A 23560-nucleotide genomic window follows, 5' to 3' on the forward strand; every position below is an offset into this window, starting at 1 on the left:
TAGTGGCTTAACTACAGCCCTTTTCTAACATTTTGGCCCAACCTCTGTTACAAGTGATTGGTTACAAAGTTGTAAGAGGGGTATTGACAGTTCGTCTTCCCATCTCATCCATTGTTTTGGAGGAAGGGGGTCAAATGGTGATCTTGATTTAGTAGATCTAAACAATAACTTGAATGCTTCAGTAGAGATGGGATCAAAACTGGTTAAATTAGCTGCTGGGTCATATAGGTATGGCATGGCATTTCGAGGTGGGCTATTTGTGTTGGGAAAGGAGATATCAGATTAATTAGAATTTTCAATATCTTCTAAAACCATGATGACTTTATTTTCAAAGAACTCTGATAAATTATCACATAATTGCTGTGACGGTGTATTCTCTTGCCTAAGACTAGGAGGGTTTGTAAGAGTATTTCTAAAATCTTTTTTGCCTTATTGGGAGCAGCGGCAATTAACTCACAATAATAGCCAGCTTTTACTTTCCTGACTTTATTTTTGTAATCATTTAACGCTGTTTTTGTTAGGTGGATCTTGTCTTCACTTAAGTGATAGCGCCGCCATTTTCTTTGCAGTTGACGGCAAATTCATTTTATCTCCTTCAGAGTTGTATTGTACCAAGGGGCAGAAGAACCTTTGCGTGGTTTTTTAGTTGTCCGAGGTATCAGTTTATCTAGTGTTTTTAAGACCTCGCTTTCGAACCTATGACAATTTTCTTCTATAGAGTCTGAAGGATTAAAAAAGTTTGAGGAGTTAAAAACAGGTTTTGACTCCATCATAGTAAGTTTGTGCCAAGCTCTGGTTTGTAGTAATCCTTGCCCACATGTAAATGAAAAGTAATCAATGAGTGATCAGTCCAACACAAAGGAGTAACTTCCCTGACTGATATCAAGCCATGTGGGGAGAAGATAAAGTCAAGAGTATCGGCCCCCTATGTGTGTAGGGCCTTGTACCTGCTGCTGGAGACCGATGGTTTTAACAGGAATTAATCAATTCCTTATAAGCCGGGGATAAGTCCCCTTCTGCCCAGAGGTAAAAGTCCCCTAACAGAAAAATGTTGGTATGCATAAGTGTCATAATAATAATGGTATCTAAAAAGGGGGAGAGGTAGAAGATTGAATTATTAGGTGGTCTATAAGATACAATCCCTGCAGCTATGTTCCCCTTGTGCCCCTTCACTGGAACCCCAGCATTTCAATTTGGTCTACTTCATCCTGGGGAAAGGAGAAAAGTTCCATTTATCCCTGTAGAGAAAGCCTATTCCACCCCTTTCTGAATAACTTGGGGTTTATGGAAGCCTTTAAACCCACCTGGGGAAGCTCTATCGAGGCCAAAGGCAGATTCCATGGTAGTTCATGTCCCCATCATAAATATGGTTAGAGCGGCAGACCCTGATGCAGAGGTCTAGCCCGGGACCAGGGTTCAATTCCCCGCCTCGGCGGGTCTTGGGCTCAAACTTCCACGGACCTGATAATTCTCACCTCGGTGCCTATTCCAATCATGTAGTCCCACTCTGCAACTCTGGGCAATAACTTGCTTAATCTCCACAACGGCCCCCACAACGCTAAGGATGCCTGGCCTCCACCTTGGGGGTGCCCAGGAGTGGACACCTCACAGGGAAAGCCAGGATGGGTTCGACAGCGGTATTCGTACAAGCGCCTTGAGACCCTTGCGGGTGAGTAGTGCGCTATACAAGTATCAATTTACAATTTTTACCCTCGGTGTCAAGAATTAAATTGATCTCCTCTGCATGTTTTGGCTTTAAACAGACCATATCTGGAGGAAGAACTGTATTATAGAAGTGGCATGGGAGGAATTGGGATGGGCGAGTGCACTAAAGGATGGTAGATCCTTTTGGAAGGTAATAAACAATTATTTTAAGGGGCCTCATGAGCGGTCAACTGAGGTGCATATTGCAGAAAAGGCCTGGGCCAATCATTTCTCAGCTATATATGACGACCATGTCCTCACAAGAGTCGAGCAAGTGGCACATAACAGCCCTAGGAACCTAGAGACCCACAATATAGACATTCTACATTATCCTCTCCAGTCTGTGAGTCTGGCTGAGGTCGTAAGGGCTTTAGATGAAAGTAGTAAAGGCAAGGCACCAGGCCCAGACGGGATACATTTGGACATGTACAGGGAGGAACAAAAACTCTGGGCTTTGCTACTCACAAATGTTTACAATGCTACCATAGTGGTAGCCACCTCCCCCCCACCTTTCATGGAAACCCTCGATCATCAACCCGATCTATAAAAAGGTGATAACTCCTTACCTCAAAACTATCAGCTAATATTATTGTTGGATGCCACCATGAAGGTCATGGGGCGTATTTTGCTCAACAGACTGAAAGACTGGGCAGCAGCAAATAATATACTGGTGGACACCTCTTTCGGTTTTTAAAAGGGGCTGAGTACAGCCCATCGATGATTGAATCTAGGTACCATCATTGGAAAATATACGAAGGAAAAAAATGGATTGTTCTATCTATCCTTCATGGATTTGTCTGCAGCTTTTGACTGCGTTTCGTACTCAAAGCTGTGAAAAATCATGGAGGATCTGGGGATCGAGGCAGGAATTACCAACTATATGAGGCAACTGTGTATGGATGTGAAAGCCTGCATACGTTTTGGAATGGATGGGGAATGCTCAGCTAGTTTTAACATCAAAAGAGGGGTTAGGTAGGGATGTGATTTAGCCACCTTCCTGTTCTCCCTCTATACGATTCGGGTATAGTCAGCCCATAGCCTATCCACCAGGCACACAGCGATGTTGGGCTTGCGCTTCCTCCCAATTCAAAATGACTTAGATTATGCTGTACTAATTGCTAGAACTGGGAGGGGGTTACAGGGTCTATTAGATGACTACATTCCCTTTATGGTGCTCCTGGATTTGAAATTAAATGGCTCCAAAACCTACACCATGACCTATGGGATCAAACCTAGGGTAAAAACCAGTTTTTTTTGCGGAAGGGCATAAACTGAGTGAATCACCCACCTTCTGTTATTTAGGGATACTTTTTGATAGCAAGAATTCATGGTCCCCTATGATAACTAACAGGTGTGTGCAATGGAGAAATCCACCAATGTGATATTCACATTTACCAAGAATCTGGGTTTTAAGGCAATAAGGGAACTCCTTACTATATACCCAAGTAAAACATTGGCAGTGGCCTCATATGGCCCTGGGGTTTGGGGAACGGTCAACACACAGAGCATCCAAAGGCTCGAGGATTTCTTCCTTAAACGTATACTATCTCTCCCCTCAAGCTGCTTGAACTATGTAGCCCATGCTGAACTGGGAACCTCGTACATCTCTGATAGGTTAAAGTTGTCACAGACATTGCTTTGGCACACAATTTAGCTGCATGAAGAAATGGGATTGAATAAATTATTCCTTAGGGAAGTAATGTATTTAAATTATGCAATGGAAATTCCGTGGCTGAGATACGTCAAATCCACATGCGAGGAGATTGGTCTAGCGAATCTTGTTATTAATCCAGATTCCTGTAAATCAATAAATAAACGACACGGTTCACCATTCACTCCTCCTAAAACTTCTCCATCTGCCTGGCTTCAGAAGCTATGCTCTCCCAACTGCTAAGCTCATTTTTTAGCAAAAGACAGCAATGAGTGGAGGTGGGGGAAGCGAGTTTGTCTCCATTCTCCTTATCCTGTGGTGTTCCTCAAGGGTCCTCCCTTAGCTCCACGCTATTTAATGGCTTTGTTAGCCCCCTCATCAAGCTCATTTAAAGTCGGGGTTTAGCTGTGTTCTCTTACGCTGATCATACACAGATAGTGGCCTCTATCTCATCGGACGTAAATAGGGAGGCCAGAAACCTCTGCAACTGCATGTCCCAAGTGGCACTGTGGATGCAGAATATTTATCTGAAATTGGATACAGACAAAACAGAGGTGCTTCTTTTTGGAAAGGAGACCTCATTTTGGAATGACTCATGGTGGCCGTCGAGCCTCAGTATTTTACCAACTCCGGTCCAGAAAGTTAGAAATCTAGGAGTCATTTTCTACACTGAATTATCCTATTCGGAGCAAATCAACTCGTATCACCTCATCTGTTTTTTTTGTGCTGAAGATTCTGAAAAAAATCTTTACATTTATTCCCCTGGACCTCGAGAAGACGGTTATATCAGCACTTGTCTTCTCTAAGTTGGACTACTGCAATGCTCTGCACTTGGGTGCTCAGAAATCTGTGATAAAGAAGTTGCTGGCTTTGCAAAATGCAGCGGCGAGACCGCTGCTAAAAAACCCTAAATTTAGTCCTATATCTGAATCATTGCAGAGTCTGTACTGACTCCCAGTTAGGAAAAGGATTATCTTTAAGGCCATGTGCATGGTTCACAAAGCCCTTCACCAGACTGGCCCAAAGTATTTGCAAGAGCGTTTTACCTGGTATAAGCCAAGCAGGAACCCTAGATCCAGTTCTTTGCACTTTATCATTCCTAGATCAAACAAAGCAAGATGGGGGGTAGGGCCTTTTACATCAGTGCAGGTAACTGGTGGAACTTACTTCCTTTCACTCTGCAATGTCAATACTCCCTGATGCAATTTAGGAAGCAGCTGGAAACTTGGCTGTTTACCAACGTAGTAGAATAAGCGGGCAGACGATCCTCGGATCACCTCCACTCAGCATTCAACAAGGCTACCTCAGGACTCTTCCACTCCGCCTTGAAGGCTCGGGACCCCTGGTCTGCCAATCCTTTTAGGTCTACCGTAATCAGCATTCAACAAGGCTACCTCCGAGCTCGTCCACCGCTTCCATAAGCCTTAGCACGCTTGGACTACCGAATTGTTCATTTCTTTTAGCTGACGATTACTCTAATATGCTTAATTACCTTGAAACAATGCTGTAAAGCGCTCCGATACCCTCGGGTCTGGTCAGCGATATATAAAACTCTTAAAATAAATAAATGTTGCGTCCTTATGATTTACTTGCTTTCTGTTTGCCACTATGATCTTTTACCTTCTTCCTTATTCTAGTGCTATGACACCCTTTGGTATGTGCGCGCTTTATAAAAACCAATTTAGTTCATTCATCAGGAAAAATTTAAATATTGTGCCCGGAAGAAGACCATGGGAGAGAGATGGGTGGGCGAAAGAGTAAAAACATCTGTACTCGCTTATAATAGCATGGCCCCCCAGGAGGGTTTGAAACCATATTTGACTCTGGTACGCAATACCCAGCAAAGGTTTATTTTGACCCGATTCAGGGCAAATATGCTGCCGCTGATGATAGAGTTTCCAAATAACTGTCACTCCTTGTCAGAGTTAGCATTGTGCCCGTGTGACAGGTGTCACCTATAACCAATTTGCACATTGTATTCTTTTGTAATGTTATGAAATTCCTAGGACGAAATGTATTTTACCTTTATTTAAAACACTCAATTTTAGACAGTGCAGACCAGCTCTTTAATTTTTACAACAATTACATACACCATAAGTGTGTTGTGAATTGTCTTCTTTTTTATGGCAGGTACTCAAAATCCGGAAAAACCTGTGGGATGTATCCCTATAACTAAAGCACCTTACGGGATGACTGTTGTATGATACTATTGCGTTATGGAATTTCATAATGTTTCTTTATTCTGAATCTTTTTTTTATAATGAGTCATTTGAGTGGATGAAATTGTTTTTTAATTTGCTAGTCCCTCGTCCGTTTACCATTGAATTTTATAAATGAAGAGTAAATTTTTTACTGAAAAGTATTGATTAAAGTTATTACTGACTGACTGACTGATTTTTCTGAAGTGCTTGCTCTAATGAGTTACTTGACACTTGAAGTGATGCCTGTCATTAGAAGAATGTCTGTGACTGATAGTATGCATTATCAGCGAATGAAGGAAGCTCCATTTGGACGATTTAGAATAAATTTAAATCAGTGCCTTCATAGGAAGATGGAAAGCCCAATAGAAGATGTACCTTTTGATACGGGTGTAGGAATTGGTAAAACAATGCATAGGAAGAAAGATGAGAGTGCACACCGACACAAATGCTTAGAAGGACCCGACTAGACATTGAAAATAATCGTTTCTTATGGGTAAAATGTCACCACAATGAAAATTCTACTTGTGAAACAGTGCTGTGCTGGAGGGGATGTGAACTAGAGGATGATGACCTGCATATATGGTGCTTCTGACCCCACCTGTAATGAGATTCTATACCATGTGTGAAGGGGTTTTGAGGTATCCTATTAGTCCTGATCTCGCTACAGTTTTACTAAACCTGAGAACTAAAGGCTTGAAACATAGTGGGGCCGATTCACAGAACTAATCTGAGATAAAATCCTAAACGTACTACTTATGGTTTACGCAGAAGGCATTTAGTAGTAGTAAAGTTAGGACTCCTAACTTTACTACTACTAAACTGAGATAAAATCCTAAACTTACTACTTTTGGTATTAAAAGAAGGCATTTAGTAGTATTAAAGTAAGGACTCCTAACTTTACTACTACTAAATGTCTTTTGTGAATACCGAAAGTCGTAAATTTAGGATTTTGTCTCAGATTAGTAGTAGTAAAGTTATGAGTCCTAACTTTACTACTATTAAATGCCTTCTGTGAATGCCAAAAGTAGTAAGTTTAGGATTTTATCTCAGATTAGTTCTGCGAATCGGCCCCCTTATTATTAGGAAGCTGGAGAATAGCTACCAATATGTTCCTGGCAGAGAAACAACTATTAGCCTGGAACTGGAAATAATCTGTGATTCCAACTGTGCAGTAAAGGGTGAGCAGGCATTGGTCGCTACCAGCGATGGAGAAGCTAATATGGGAAGTGCCTGATAAAGGGAGCACGTATGATCATACGTGGCACTCTCCATTGTCTGTAATTAGGATCACCCTCTTAAACATCGGTCCTCGACCTCATTCAAGAGCCAAGATGCTTGAAAATCCTCAGTTGACATGCTCTCTTTGGCGGTCTTGTGCAAGTGTGACACCTTCCACCTTTCCTAGGTTACATAGGAAGCCAAGCTCCATTAATGCATAATTAAATTATAATGTAGTCTACACTCCTTCTACTCTTGCTTCCCTTAAAACCTTCTCCCATTTCCTTTTTCAACTCATTGTCCTCAGTTATAGCTTTTTTTACCTCCAAATGACATTCCTGAACTTAAGCTACTCATGTTGTACTTCCCAGGTTGTCAATTTGCTTTTCTTTAATTGTATCTTAAAACATATTTCAGTTTATGAATCTTTGTACATTTTTGTCACATTTTTATTCCTAAATGTAAATTAAACAGTTAAACGATTTTAATGAAATAATGCCTGGTTTAGAGGTGGGTGGCAATGGAAAGTTCTCCAGTTTCTGGAGAAACATGCTAAGTAATTCCACTGGTGGATTCTCCCCTAGATGCTTTATTTAGCATTTTGGAAAGTGGAAGATTTCACATTACCACCAAATTCCAAATCAGGCCCTTAGGGTTCAACATTGTAAAGAAATGTTCATTTTGGAAATTCATAAAGAACCGAATAAAACATTTAAGTATTGTTCCTCTGTTTATTTCCCAGAGAACATCCTTGCAGAACTGGGTGAGTAGTCACTTTTTTTGTTATTGCTAAATTGTCTTGTTTGCCTTCTGTTAAAACCATGGACAGATGTTTGCTGGGATTGTTTGTGAGCATAGGTCTATTCTGTACAAAGTGGCAGGCTTTGGACATGCTGAAGGCAAAATTGTAATGTTCAGAAATGGCATTGAAATTAACAGATGCCTTTGTTAAATGCAATGTCAACATTACAGCTCCTTGAGAGTCTGCAGACTGATGATGCTGTACATGGTCATTCCTCCGTATCTGGTAATTCTCTAGGCAAAATATCAAAACTTTGTGGCCACTTGTGGAGTTAGTAAAGATTGATTGTTTACCGACTGTCATGAGCTGGAGACAACCATTCACAATGGCTAACCTGTCCAAAAGGACTGATGCCATCCGCTTATGGAAATGGGTCGCGGAGGCAGTACATTAGTTAAGTAAACGCTTATATTGACGTCTGATGGCCCTTGCATGCCTCAGTCCCTGCATTTGATTCTGTTTGCATTAAGCCGCATTAGAATTCTTCATGTTAGTAAGGTATAATATCTGTGACTCCTTGGAACCAGCCTCTGTGCTGAATTCGTGCAGGTACTTAGACAGGTATTGCAACCTGTCCGTGTGATGCATCTGGCACCATAGTCTCACCCTGATTAGTTTACAAACACAACGATATAGGATTTTTGATGGGGCCATTGCAGGTAAGAGATGAAAGTGAAGCTTCCATGTCGATGTCCTTTTGGCTGCGTTTCTGCTTCCTTCAGGTCCTAGAGTGAGATAAAAACGAGGTGTCCGGAGTGAAGAAAATTTACTACAGGAAACAAAACGCACAACATCTTGTGAAGATATGTGTTATGGAAACTATATTTCTCCACGTGCAGCTCATATGAATAATGAATGGCTGCCGAATCATGTGTCCTGTTTTTACCCTCATCTGTAGGTGCACGCCACATAGTAGAGGAACTGTAAACTGCTGGTAATATACACATTTTCTTGGTGGTATGTTGCACACATGCATGTGATACATAGCTCGTTGGTGGCTTTTGTCTGCCAAACTATTTGGAACAAAGCCGCCTTCTCTCACACCCACCGTTTTCCTAACACAAAGTCATAATAGTGAAAACGTTGGCTCTTTGGATATTTTTTACCATTTTGTTCTGTATTTTCCCCTTTTATCCTCCTTTCTTCGGCTTGTGCGGCCCATGCCTGTCCTCCAGGTTTAAACCCAGAACCTCGTGTGTTGCTGATCTGTAAAACAACTGTGTCTCTTGCTTTTGGAAGAGCTATCCTGCTAGTGCCAGTCCTCTTTGTGCTCCCATTAGTACAAGGTTCTTCTGGAACTACATGGTGCGCATGCAGTATAAGGGTGCCACGATCACACTCGAGGCACTGGATATCATCACTAGGAGCAAGATTCGGGCGATGAGTGTAGGGTTTTGGGCACTGGACGTGCTACCCTTCCTGGTAGAGAGCCGCCTCCGGCAGACCTTCCTCATTACGTATGAAGGTCACCTTCACTGGCACTATATTAAATAGGGTGAATATTCCCGCGGAAGATTAAAATACCTAACTCCAAGGCTGTTTTTTAACTAGCACATATTGCAGCTAGAACCAGTTGTTATGGTCCATTGAAAGGGTGTCATGCTCTCAGAAGCTCAAGCCACTTCAGGGGCTAAATCCTGTTTGTCTCTGAATACTCAGTTGCACTATAGGATGAAACCAATCTTTCCTTTTTCGAGTGGAGCTGTAAGCCTGTGGCACTCAAGGGTCGAAGACATCACCATCAATAGGTGTGGGTCAGGGGAGCAATGTTCAGTTCACTGAGGTGTATCTATAGAGTCAGGACCATCTCCTTTAATTGATCTCTGTAAACTGACTCGTTACCTGTTCTGTACTCAATGAACCGTGATCCAATGTCTGTGCTTGGAGTGCTTGAAAATTCCATGAGCACCAGTTGCTGAGGAGCTGCTGGATGGTGCGCTGTATTAAACCTACCCGACGAGCAGGGAATGCATGATCTTTGTGGCCGTGCAAAGGTCGCCTTTTCGACACCCAGCTCTGGTACTGTGCAGGTTGCTGTTGAGAGTGGGAGTCCCATACTCTGAGCGAGTGGAGAACCTTGCCACAAGAATAAGTGCTGGATCCGAGACACCCCTCCCTGGCCAGCATACCTTCAGTCCATCAAACACACAAGAGGCAGACAGGAGAGGGAGGCAACAAGAGGTGTTGGCCCATGTCCAACTGGCCTCTCACTCTGGGGTGCTTTGTAAGGAAGCCTACATCACCCATAAGGACAAGACCCTCACCAGCCTTCCTATGGAATCAGATCTTGGAGGATCAGCAACTGCTGCCGAGTTGCTGGTACAAACAAAGAGCTTATCAAAGACTCCTCCAGTACCAGCAGTCCATTGCCCTAGTACTCAACTCCCTTGGATGCTTCCTTTCCCAGTAAATTTGGACTCCATGGCAGACAGGTCAGACTTGTCAAAAAGGAATTCAATCCCTGCCACTCTCCTCTGTGTTAGCGAGTTCACCCCCCTTCTGTCACCCTCAGTAGCCCTTGAGCTTCAATTTATTGGGTGTATGGAAGATATGCACCAAGATGTTGTGTATGCTCTTCTAGTACTGAGCACAACGCGGACATGATGAGACTACATGGTAGAATGATCCTTTAAGGGATCAGCATTATGTGCAGTTAGAATTTGGGGCCCTCCCCATTTTCCACAGCCATTCAGGGCTGTAGTGTGTCCGATAGCATCCTGGTTGCCATTTTGGCATCTCACCAGTTGTCTTCTTCCAGCTCACCCACATCGCTCTCCCACGTCTGCCTGACTCTTTGAAGCAGGTCTGGGAAGTTAAGAATGAGGCCCTCTAGAGCTTAGAAATGTCCTTGCTGCTCACTGGGACCACAATCAGTGTGGCTTCCAGTGAATTACAATCTAGTACTTCCCCTAGATGGTCCCTGTATGCGACCAATATGTGTGGAGAATCTGAAGGAATCCAAATAATTGTGATTTGTGAAGTCTGAACAACTCAGACAGCTGCTCAAAGGATACAATATGATTGTGGTCCCATGCATCTACCAATGTAGAGATGGCCAAAATCCCAGCAGTCGGCCACCCGCATCAGTAGTGCCAGCCCAGAGCGGGGTTTGCATCGTGAGCTTGTTGAGCCATTTTACATGAGACCGGGCTGCTCACCAACACAGCAATGGCAGCCTTGTCACCTCAGGACGTGAGGCTGTGGGTTGGCCCCAATACCGTAAGTTTAGAGAGCCTGGTTTCTGGATTTTTGTCAGTTCTAGCCTATAGGGGGAGTCTTGCCTGTCCTCATAGTCAGTTATCGATTGGCACATTGTGAGCAGCACAATCATAGAGCCAAAGGTCTGAGGCCTCCAGCCTGCTCTCAAGCATCTGAAAAGTGCTCTAAGCAAATGAAATCCTTGGAAGCATGCCCGCCCAAAGGAACTCGCAAAGTCATTATTTGACATCTTGGAAACAATTGGGTACCAACATATAGGGGTACATTTCTAAGATGGAGAGAAAAAGAAGAAGGACCAACATCTTATAAAGAGCTACCCCCCCCCCGTCCCGTCCCCATCAGATTGAGCAGCAAGGAGGACCATGAATCCAATGTTGGCAATGCTGGTGTCCCAGGCTCCCTGGTGATCGTGACTGATGTGTACACCCAGGTACAGGAAGGTGACATCCACTATTTGAAACTAGGAGGCCATTGAGATGGTGGGTGGCGGGCCGTTCATTGGTATGTAAACTGTTTTCCCCCATTTGACTGCTAGGCTGGACACCTCTTTGCATATTATCAGCATCTGTATCAGTCAATGGCTGGGAGGCCTGCAGATGTTGAATATATAAAAGCATATCAATGCTATATAAGGCAAAGCTGTCTTCACAATCCTCGGTCCACCACCACCCGTGTGTCTGAGTGTCACTTGTAATCCACTCAGCCAGGGGTTCCATAACTAGGGCACAAAAGAGTGGAGATATGGGCCAGCGATGTTAGGTACCTCGCTCAATTGGAAAGTATGCCACTAACTCTTACTGTCGCCCGGGGGCATCATGCTAAGCCTTTACCAAGATATAAAACCAGGGACAAAATGCCATCTTATGTAGTATTGGAAGAGGAAGGGCCATTGCACTGTATCGAAGGCTTTTTTGTAATCTATGAGCATCAGTACCACTGGGCCCTGCAGGTCATCGATCCTGAGAAGTGCAACCTTTAATTGGCGTAGGTAGTGCCATGTACCCCGCCCAAGCATTTAACCTTGGATAGTCTGGTGGCCAGGATTTTATCAAGGAGCTTAGGCTCCACGTTCAACTCAAATCATTGTCTTAAAAGCATACCAAAGGCACGTTGTGGAAGCAAGTTGTGGAACTCGTAGAAGTGGAGTTAATTTCAAAATATTCAGTGTTTGCTCTGTGGAGGGTTCCTACTGGAGCCTCCGAGCAATCATATGCCATCAAGGACTGCAGAGAACCATTTCAGCTGGCATGTGGCGCTAAAGGCCTTGGGCAGGATCCAAGCACCAGCAGTCAAATCCTGGCAAGCAGACACCATACATAGGTAATCAATTCTGAAGTTGCAATGGTGTGGTGCCAAGTAATGCATATAGTGGCAATTATGAAGGTTCCAATTGCACCAAAGATGTTGTAGGCCCAGTGATGACACCCACCAAGCCTGAGCCTGTGTCTTGGAGGATGGGGCCGTCGATGTGGTGTCTAGTGATCTGTCAAGCTGAGTATTAAAGTTGTGCCCCAGAACTATTGTTCCTTCCTGCAGCTGTGGTAACACTTCAGCCAAGGCCTACAGAGTGGCGGCGATCAATGTAGGGACCATATATACACTTCCCAAGGTCCATGGGGTCCCGTCCATGGTCCCCTCCAGCACAAATCAACCCTGTCCATCCCTATGTTACTTGGTAAGTTCTCCAGCTAGACGTTTCTATCAGATACTGCTTCACAGATCCCTCTCCCTTCTGGTTACCAATGGTTACCATGAGGAGGAGGGATCTGTGAAGAAGTATCTGATAGAGACTTCTAGCTGGAGTTTCTCTACCTTATAACAATCCCCAGGCATCAGACTGGATCCGAATCTTTTTTGTGAGCAGTACCCCTGTACGCCAGTAGGCGTCATCGTTTGCCTCCAAGTGACGTTGTCCGTACCAGAAGTGACTGTCTGTGCCTATATAGGTGCCAACCCAGCGCACTGACGTTTTCTTTTGCAACTTTCCCCGCTAGAAGTGTGGATCCACGAAGAACACTGACTACTGGTACATTAAACTAGGGCCCTTATAAAAGAAACAACCCTTAACCCTTAATCCGTTTGCAGAGCCAGGAGGATGGCTGAATGGGTTGGTAAGGAATCTGCGGCTACATAGAGTCTCTTCCAGATAAGGCGTTACCGAAGGTAAGTAACTCGTTTATCGCCGTCCCCTGCCTGAGTGGTAAACTCTAGTATATCCGTACCTCCCCAGTGAGGCATCTTAGTGCCCTGTAGGTGGATTTCTTCTGTGAAAAGGATCTCGGGGGTGAGATGGTTGACATATCTTAGTACTCAATTGGCAGTCCAAGTTAGCAGCTTGACCTGCTTGTACATATTGTCTCTGGTTGAGTGGCTGTACAATCTTATTGCAAGTGCTGTGTCACTGCGTGCCAGAACTTGAGTTGGTATGTTTAATGCCATGCCGTCAAAATCCACCCCCTCGGGCAGACATAGAGCAGGTGCTGCTGTGATCCCCTAAGCTCCCCCCACCAGGACATCTTTACAAGACCATTCCTCCTATCTTCAACAATTCTGTGTTAAAGGCTTTTTTACTCATTGACTGGATAGCAGCACACAAATAGCTTTAAATTGACCCATTCATGCTCCAGTTGGCCTCAATATGGAACAGCCAGTGAGATGGGCCGCGTGGATGGTTAGGAAGCTCTTGAACCATGACATCTAACGGATAGCCTCCTTAACAAAGAGCTAATAACGGATTATGCCCTGGAGAGTGCACCCTTGTGGCAGCATTAGAAGCTCTCCCAATGCCTCAATCGCCCTCATAGTTGACACAGACTGTTACAAATCCTCCTGTAATGCAATACCTTCAGACAGGCCAGGGGGCCCCTTTAGAGGGTAGTTCCAGAGTAGTGTGCTACTCGCCGCAAAGTGCTTCAACGCCTCATCCAGGTAGTAAGTACATATCAATTCTATTTAAACAATTACAATAGTAACCCAGCTTACATGCTTAATAGCAGCTTGTTCTTAACAAGGCCAGAGCGAGGGTTGGTTGATTCCACTGACTTGTTGTTTGGAGCCTCTTGTGAGATGTGTTCATGATCTGTACATGGGCAGAAGAGAGCAAATAGCAATACACATACCCACACATATTTGTCACTCACCCACTTGTCTAGCTGTTGCTTACAATAATCAGTGATTACAATAAATATGAAACACATAAAACAAACTGTTTTAACTCTTGTTGCAGGTTGGAGAAGAGCTCGGGGCCATGCAGGTGAGAGGATGCTACTTTTTTGCACCCTAGAACTTTATTTAAAACTACAGTCAGTGCTTAATTTGTAAAAATAAAATGCCACAGTTGAGGTCTACTACTGCAGCGCGCACCACCCACAGCTCCTGCTACTACTTACAAATGCAAGTGCTAGTATTACTTACTAATCATCAGAATTAAACAAGTACGAAATATCGGACAGTTTTAGGTCACCAAGGGCCATATGTATCAACACCCTCATTTGCGATTCTCAAATAGCGATTTATTAGAAATCGCTATTTGAGAATTGCAAAAAGGATGTATGTAAAAAATCGCAATTTTTTAGCGATTTCTTAATATTCCTACATTGCGATTAGCAAATTACGAATTTGCAATTAGGGAATACTTTCCCATTCATTTCTATGGGCCAGGAGGCCCATGGGAATGAATGGGAAGTTATTCTCAATTTGCGATTCGCAAATTGAGAATAATTTCAAGGGTGCAAGGGTGTCATAAGGATACCCTGATGCACCCCTGAAATTTGTATGTGTGGGTATATGGCGCACGGCGCCCATACATGTAAGGGCATGTATGGGCGCCGCATGACACCTTCACAAATGGCAAACAGTGCATTTGTGAAAGAAATCGCAAATTACCACCAACTGCAAGTTGGTGGTAATTTGCGATTTCTTAATGAGAAATCGCACAACTTGGGTGCTTCATACATAGCATTTAAGGAATCGCAATCAAATATCGCATTTTCAGAATTTTAAGTCGCAAGCGCTGCTTTTTTGCGAATCGCACCATTTGCGACTAAAAAAACGGATGACACATATGCCCCCATAGGTTTTAGAGAAGGCCTAGAAAAGCTACTTCTGTACATCTTTTTAGCATATTGAATTGTTAACCACTGTAATGACCTTCATTGCTCAAAAAATAGACAGAGCTCCTCCTCATGGTGTATTGTAATTAATATGTATAGGTGTATAGAAATAAGTACTGTTGCCGAGCCCTGCCAAACACTGCACAAATTAGTATTGAATCATGGCTGTCGGAATCATCTTCCCCTTGCCGTGATCTATTGGTTCCACTGAACTACAACATTGTGAGACTTGACAGGTTAAACAAAACGCCTGTATATATAGATCTGACATCGCTATCATGAAAGTACATTCTGACCCCCTTGAATCATATGAATACCTCGGTCTGTCCTTAGGATCCACATAGAACCAACTTTGCAAACTACACGTGTTGTACCATCCCACTGGCAAAAACACCATGTTCGTAGACCAGCTGATAGAAATCATCACAGCAAACTCTACTCCTCACTCCAACGATAATATTTTTTTAGGGGACTTCATTCATCACTGGGAAGACCGCAATGATATTCAGGTCAATTTGTTCAGTCTTCCTCAAAGATCATTCCTTGGTACCAACCCACACGAAAGACTCTAAACTTGATTGGATCATCTCCAAGCTGTTGATACAATCGCGATCATCCTGTGTGACTGGTCAGATCATCACATTATTACCTTCCAAGTACCCTACATAAAGAGGAAAACAACCTCACAATCAATCAAAGCCAGACAATGGGTCTGTGACACCAAAGATCTCAATATGAAGAATCTTGTGACACGATATGCGAAAGAACTGCAAACTCCTAATAAGATGGCAGACGCCAGCGAACTCACGGAACACTACAACACCACAAAGACAAAAATAATTGATGACATAGCCCCGTTAAAACTCAAAAGAATACCGGACAAAGATAAAAACCCTTGGTTTAATGGATTGCTCAACGAAGAAAGCTGGATATTCAGACTAACAGAACAGAAATGGAGAAAACACCCATCCTCCACCCATTTAAAACTACTTAAACAGGCCAGAAATGCCTACAATAAAAGTATTCTAAAAACAAAAAAGACTTCTTTAAAAGAGAACTGGATAATGCAAAAAAACAGAGGAAACTTTTTTAACTATTAAAAGATCAATCTAACAAAACAGCCAAATCTTCTCTAATAGCTCCAAAATCGAAAATCATCTGTAAAAAATGCTCTTCCTTCTTTACAGCCAAAGCCAACTCCCTGGAGATCGAGCTCAAGAAAGCCGGGGAGAACCGCTCGATCCAAAAAAGCAGTCCAGCTAAGCTTCAGTCTCAACCATCTTAATCAATGCCCCAAAATAATGCTCTATGGTCAGAATTCAAGTTATATGACCACAAAGATATTTGCCAAGACCCTATTGACCATAAAACCGAACAACCATTTCAATTATCCTCTACCCTCAAAATGCTGGTCTACAATCAACCACCTGCTCATCCCCTCATGGACCAAGATTATTATTTCTTCGCTATCGCAAGGCTAATTACCCGTCTGCCTAAAAACGGGGCAAGTCATTCCAACCCACTGAGAACCCCTCAGACCCTAATAACTTTTGACCGGTAGCAAACATTCCCATGCTAGCCAAAGTTCTGGAAAAATGTGTTCAACAACAAATGAGCCAACACATTTCTGCATTCAAACTTCTGAACGACTTCCATTCAGGGTTCAGAGCAAATCACAGTACTGAAATAGCAATTCTTCACATAGTGGATGACGCTCTACTTGCCGTAGACCGCAATGAAACTTGTCTCCTAGTACTGCTCTATCTTTGGTCCGCATTCAACACCGTAAATCATGTCAAAATACTAGACCAGCTGGAGGAATGTATGGGATTATCGGGCAGAGTCCTCAATTGGTTTAGATCCTTCTTTGAGAACAGATCACAAAAATTCATGGTGAGCCAAATACTATCAGCATCATCCCCTAACCTCATTGGAGTACCACAGGGATCAACACTATTCCCATTTCTATTCAATCTATAGGTAGAACCACTAACAGAAATGTTACAGCAGGCAAACATCTCCTTTCACATGTACGCAGATGACACACAGCTATATATCAAGTTTACATCGCTGGAAGAGATCAAAATCATGAACCTGGTGTAGTAAATCAGTACAAATCCAATATTATAAAATAGGATTTATTCAGGAGAACACAGTACAGCAACTGGCCAGTTCAGTAGTCCCATGAAGTCTGTTGCATGGAATCTAGAATCTCCACACCATGGCAACAGATAACAGCTTTAAGAGTAAATCTCTAATACAATGACCTTAAAGGAAAAGTATACTATATACAACTATAATGAAAATACAACACATCTTATCCCTTAAAAAAAAAAAAAAGAAAACAACAACAACAAAAAATAGAAAAGAATAACTAATCTCTAAATCTAGCTGGAGTTTTAATGACTCTTCTGTCTGATTTAACTCTTGAAGAAATTGTGTCTTTTCCAGAAATTATGTCTCTTCTAGGCACAATATTAAAACGACCACTTCTATTCCCATTAGAAGAAAAAACATTTTTGGAAATATTGTGACATTTAACAACACGTCTGACATTCCAGACCTTACCATCATTAGTAACAATGCTGTTAAGATTAACCTTCACAACTTTCCAAATTGGCCCAAACTTCGAGGAACCTTTAATTAAAAAAAACAGGTTTACGTATCCTCACCAAATCCCCAACTATAAAGTCAGGAATCTTCACATTATGTTTAGCATCATGATACGCTTTCATTCTATCTTGGTGATGTTTTACCCTCAATGAGGTGCTATGCATTTCAATCGGAATAGAAAAATTCAATTTCTCCTTCATCCACCAAGGACACAACTTAGACACCGGTTCTCTTCCTCTTAAAAAGCGGAACGGACTAAGTTCGGTGACAGAATGAGGAGTAATTCTATACATTCACAGTCTCTCACAAAGTACACTTTTCCACACACTAGTAGTCTTCCTGGCCCATTCCACACAGTCCTTCAACACGCGATTAAATCTCTCCACCTGACCATTGCCTTGTGGTTCATAAAGAGGGGTGGTGATCTGTTTAATTCCACAAGAACCAAGAAAATCTTTCACCTCTTTAGATATTAATTGCACCCCAAGAGGTTGACCATAAAAATTATCCAATAGTTCCAAATACTTGCAATAGGATGTTCAATATGTCCAGAATTCTTCAGGTGCTACTCCAGAAGTGTATAAAATTGTAAAAATTCCAGAATAACGATAAAAGTTCCAAGAAACTGAAAAATGAATAATAAAAAAAATCTTGCGTAGATTCGGATTTTCTGGTCGCTCCTGTGTTCCATATGTAGCAGACCAGGGTAATTGTCGCCAATTTTGTAGTAAATCAGTACAAATCCAATATTATAAAATAGGATTTATTCAGGATTCAGTACAGCAACTGGTCAGTTCAGTAGTCCCATGAAGTCTGTTGCATGGAATCTAGAATCTCCACAACATGGCAACAGATCACAAGAACAGCTTTAAGAGTACATCTCTAATACAATGACCTTAAAGGAAAAGTATACTATATACAACTATAATGAAAATACAACACCTGGCACCATTCATTTATTTATTTATTTTTATTTTATTAAACTTGTAAGGCGCACAGCTACCCGCAGTGGGTTTCCCGGCGCCAAGTGACAGACTCAAGAAGAAAAAAGACTAGCAGGCTGGACTTCTTGGACAAAAACCTTCTACTCACTGCTGAAAGAGCCAAGTTTTGAGTCTTTTACGGAAACGAAGGAGAGAGGTCTCCGTCTTTAGGGCCACGGGAAGGACGTTCCAAATTTTTGGGCCCAAATGAGAAAAGGAACGACCACCCATTTTCACTAGCCTGAACCTGGGGACCACAAAGTCACCACTTCCGGAGGATCTCAAATTACGGGTTGGCTTATATGACTGTATTAAGCCCTGAAGGTATTTCGGAGCTGAGCCTAGTTTAATCCTGAAAACGTGGCAAAGGGCTTTAAATTTAATTCAATTCGAGATCCTGAGCCCATGGAGGTCTCGAAGAGCAAAGGAAGCAGATGTTCTTCGCGAAACATTACAAAGGAGCCGAGCAGCCGCATTCTGGACCACTTGGAGCCTATTTATCGTTGCGGAATCTGCTCCAAGATAGAGAACGTTGCCGTAGTCCAGGCGGGAAACAACCAATGCCTGCACTACGGTTCTCTGTGTTGAAAGAGGCAGCATCCACAACATTTTCTGAAGCCATCTCAAGGTGGCAAAACAGATGGACGCCACCTTGGCTGCCTGTTGCCTCATAGTAAGATTTTCGTCAATGAGGAATCCGAGGTTCCGAACTTGGGTGACGGGATGAGGGGTTGGTCCCATGTCCATCGGCCAATGGTGGGAACCCCACAGATCTTTGTCCTTGCCCAGTATCACCACCTCGGTTTTGTCCCCGTTCAATTTAAGAAAATTACTTTTCATCCATTGGGACACACGGGTCAGACCTGATTTCAGCGTTGAGATTTTATTGCACTCCTTGTTGGAAAGAGAAAAAATATTCTGAGTGTCACCAGCGTAAGAGTATAACGTAAGACCGGCTTCCTTCACAATACTGGCCAGGGGTCTAACGTAGATGTTAAATAGCAATGGGCTAAGTATAAACCCCTGGGGAACGCCGTACGCTGATGGACAAACTGTAGAGGAGGCTTTGGCAGTGAAGACCTGAAAAGTGCGGTCACTTAAGAAGGAAGCTATCCAGGTCAAAGCAGGGCCCTCCACTCCCAGGGACCAAAGAGTCTCAAGAAGGATGGAATGAGACACGGTATCGAACGCCGCACTCAAATCAAGTAAGGGGAGTGCCGATGTTTCTCCGCGGTCGATACCGTGTCGCAAACTCTCGGTAACTCCTAGGAGTGTGGTTTCGGTTGAATGATGCGCCCTGAAACCTGACTGGGATGGATGTAAAAATCCCAGACTCTCAACAAGGTGAGTTAGTTGAGTATTAATATGCCTTTCCAGGATCTTAGAAAGGACGGGGAGCAACGAAATAGGTCTAAAATTAGATAAATTTGTCACGTCAGCTCCGACCTTTTTCAATAAGGGAATGACCATCGCGTGTTTCCAATCCTGTGGGACGTGGGACTCAGACAGAGAAGAGTTGAGAAGCTTCATTAGGACACGGCGAGAGCTCAAGTTGTTTTAAGATTTTGGCCGGTACCGGATCGCGTGGAGAGCCAGATTTGATGCTGTTCAAACAGGAAGCAAAAGGGGCATCATCAAATGGTGTCCAGTTAGTGAATTTGGTTGTCAAGGAGGGCAAATTGACTAGAACTAAAGCTGGCCCCGGTGAAGGCTCAATATTGAGAGTGGAAGGACTCAGTGAGTCGTAAATCAGTTCCACCTTCGCTATAAAAATGTTTGCAATGGAATTGCATTGAGCCTCGTCCAGGGTGGGGGAGGCCGGAATTGAATCTGCTCCTGTTAGTTTTCTCACTACTGAAAAAAGAGTACGAGGGCAATTCTGAGCTTTCATTCATTCATTGGCTTACTAATAATCCCCTGAACCCCTAGCCAAAGGGCTAGGGGTTCAGGGTATCGCTATCCAGCCCCCTTGTATGTTGTATCCTTTTATTTTGCAGGACCCGAGGACCAAACTTTAAAATGGAGGCCACAGCATTTCTTTTCATGTTCCAACCAGCCAATCACAGCTCTAAATCTCACAACGCTGAAGCCGGTCACCGGATCAGCCAATCAGAAGGCTTCTTTTATAGTTATTTTCCTCAGTAGTACCTCATTTATACCTTCACTACTCCTTCGGAAGTACTACATCGCTAAATTTTACACCTTTCTCAATAACTACCAAACGGATTTACATCAAATCACATAAAGCACTCTCTCTGGGTAAAGATCCATTTTTTCTGTCAATTTTGGTGTTATTCTATTCTGTCATTTTGGCTGTAGCTCTGTTCAGTTTTCCTATGGGAAATTGCATGGGTAAAGTGCTTTTTGGGCCCCTCCCCCTTTTTCTCAGCCTCTGCTTGATGGATCCTACTGAAACTTTCCAGGAAGGAGCAGAGTTGGATAAACCTTGTTTTGTGGAATGTTTCCTAAATGATTTGATATACGGCACCAAAGGTATTACCAGATCAAAAAATAAACTTCCATTTGAATTCTGGTCCCAACTATAACTACCTCTATTTTCTGTTGGGGTGGTAGCTTCCCTAAATCCCTTTGTTTTTTAAAACCCTTTACCTCCCTTTACCTCTGTCTACTCCTGAACCCGCGAAAAACCCCTTACCACTACCCACCCCTGGAACCAAATACCCCTTTAAAACCCCTTACTACCCTGAATCTTCACTTACACCTAAAACCTAAAATACCCTTTAAAACTCTTACAACCCTGAACCCTTACCCATCCATAAGCCTTAAATCTCTCTTTTTTTGAATGGCAATAACACATTATAAATAATTATCTGTGTGGCAAAGTACCGCATTATAAAGAACCAAAAAAGGCATATGCAAAATCACACGGCATAGACAATTAAATAAGCCTTCTTGAGACAAGTTACAGTTAGAAACCATGAAGGTTTATCAAATAATTAAAGACATTAAAGAGGGCGAAATATGGTTAATTTAAATGAAAATGTATAAAAAATCTTATATAGGGAATTAGCAATAAGGTTCAGTAAAATGCAGCAGATGGTCTGACATTAAGTCAAACCTCAGAAGAAAGAATTCAAGATTCTGAGCAAGAGACAGACTGACCAGGCTCTGTTATCAAATGTTGGGGTAAACCAGAGAGCTCCAGCATCATCTGTAAAAATGAGCAATTTGTACAGGAAAATATACATCAAAAGACACGTAATCGACATGAGATGAAGACACTATTTCCTAGGCTGAACTTTACTAACCGCGGATTCCGCCTTGACCTTCCCACCTCCCTGTACTGTGAACAGGTCCCATTTTAGAGATCTGCACACTGTCCTGGTCATCTGCCTGCGGGTTGTGGGTCTGAGGGCACGGAGAGCCTAGAAAGCAACTGACATCAGCTCCCATGGGTGGCGCTTACATTCAGCTCCTCTAGTGACTTCCGGAGTGGAACGACATCAGTGCAGGAGTACTGCTTTAAACTTTCAGGATCCAGTACGTCACCTGGGCATATTCACAAGGTGAGGAAAGTGTGGTTAGATTGGTTAGATAGAGTATCCACCCAAAAGATCATTACCAAAGGTAAGTAACATGTTCTTTAGGTTTCAAAATGGAAAAAAATATCTGCTTTCTCTGCTTTTCCAAAAATCTTTACTGGCCTGGCCTTAAAAATACAGGCAGGCCAGTAAACATTTGGCCATGTGGCAACCCTACCTGCAAGCCACAGTCAGATGCATAGTTAATATGTGCCGGCACCACTCAGCCTGGTGTTTGCTGCATTTGTGTACCAGCAAGGTGTGCTATTTGTTGGACCAGGATTAAGAATATATGCCAGATCCGGAGTCTGATTGGATCCCAATTCTATTCCAGCACTGCCAGTAAGTACTGTTGGCACTAATTTTGCCTTATCTCTCTTCTCCCTTCTAGTGAGATTGACATTTGATCCTGAAACAGCTCACCATGAACTCATCCTGTCTGCTGACCTCAAGGTTGTGACTCGTGGAAATACCATTCAAGATGTGGAGGACAATAACCAGAGGTTTTCACTCATGCCCGCAGTCCTCAGCAAGGAAATGTTTTCCTCAGGCAGGCATTACTGGGAGGCAGATGTGGGTAAATGGACCTGGTGGGTCTTGGGGGCGGCCTACGAATCTGTTAAGCGGAAGGGAGGGATCAAGTTTAACCCCAACGAGGGCTTCTGGGTGCTACAGCTGATTAGTGGGGAGTACAGTGCCCTCACATCCCCAGAGAAAACTCCCCTGCCTGTTCAGGAGAGAATACAGAAGGTGGGGGTTTACCTGGACTTTGAAAAGGGACAACTTACCTTTTACAATGCTGATACTATGATGCTCCTCTACACCTTCACAGACTCATTTACTCAGGACATCCGACCATTTTTCTGTCTCTGGGGCAATGGAGCTCAGATTCAACTCTGCTTTTGAATAGTAAATTGTAGTGTTTCTGATCATAAGCGTAGACGTAGTTGTAGATTATAAGTAGATTTTATTGTGCTCAAGAGTGACACAGCGACATGGATGAGCAACAGGCACAAACTGTCAAAACAGTCAGCATTCCACAACAAACCCCATAATGCTCAAATCACAGTGTTCCAACTACTAATGCCAGTGAGGCACAAAACAGCATACTACATTATCCTCCTTCCTACAAAACAAAAGAAAACATAGAGGGGAAAAGAAGAAAGGATACAGAAAAGAAAGAAAAGGGGAAGATGAGGAGAAATATGAGGAAAGAAACAAAAGACACAAGTCATGGAAAGAGAAAACTTAAGGCAGGTAAACTACCTGAACCTGGCAGGAATCCTAGACACTCTCAAACTCCTGCGAAGTACAGGCAACAAGCTAACATCATTACTACCGTTATCAGAGTTAATGGTTTCAGAAGAAGAACCAGACAAATGGTTATGGTTATCAGAATCAACGTTCCCACCCTTGACTTTAACAACTTTACAAATATTCCACCAATGACTGTTGTTGACCCGCACAGCATTACGCAAACCTTATCAACAACTAAAGGTTCAGTGAATTTACTCC

General features: G+C 42.9%; 1 protein-coding gene across 1 annotated transcript in view; it reads left to right on the plus strand.

Moving 5' to 3' along the window:
- LOC144756225 (butyrophilin subfamily 1 member A1-like) overlaps positions 1–23231 on the plus strand; it is a 121776-nt gene extending 98545 nt beyond the window's left edge. Inside the window, exons 6-8 of the mRNA XM_078645842.1 lie at positions 7517–7537; positions 14022–14048; positions 22437–23231. Coding sequence (XP_078501968.1) covers positions 7517–7537; positions 14022–14048; positions 22437–22951 — 563 coding nt within the window. The 3' untranslated portion in view covers positions 22952–23231. The remainder of the gene's footprint in view (positions 1–7516; positions 7538–14021; positions 14049–22436) is intronic.
- The last annotated feature ends 329 nt before the right edge of the window (positions 23232–23560 follow it).

This window comes from Lissotriton helveticus, chromosome 5_1 (assembly GCF_964261635.1).
Source record: "Lissotriton helveticus chromosome 5_1, aLisHel1.1, whole genome shotgun sequence".
Taxonomy (NCBI): Eukaryota; Metazoa; Chordata; class Amphibia; order Caudata; family Salamandridae; genus Lissotriton; species Lissotriton helveticus.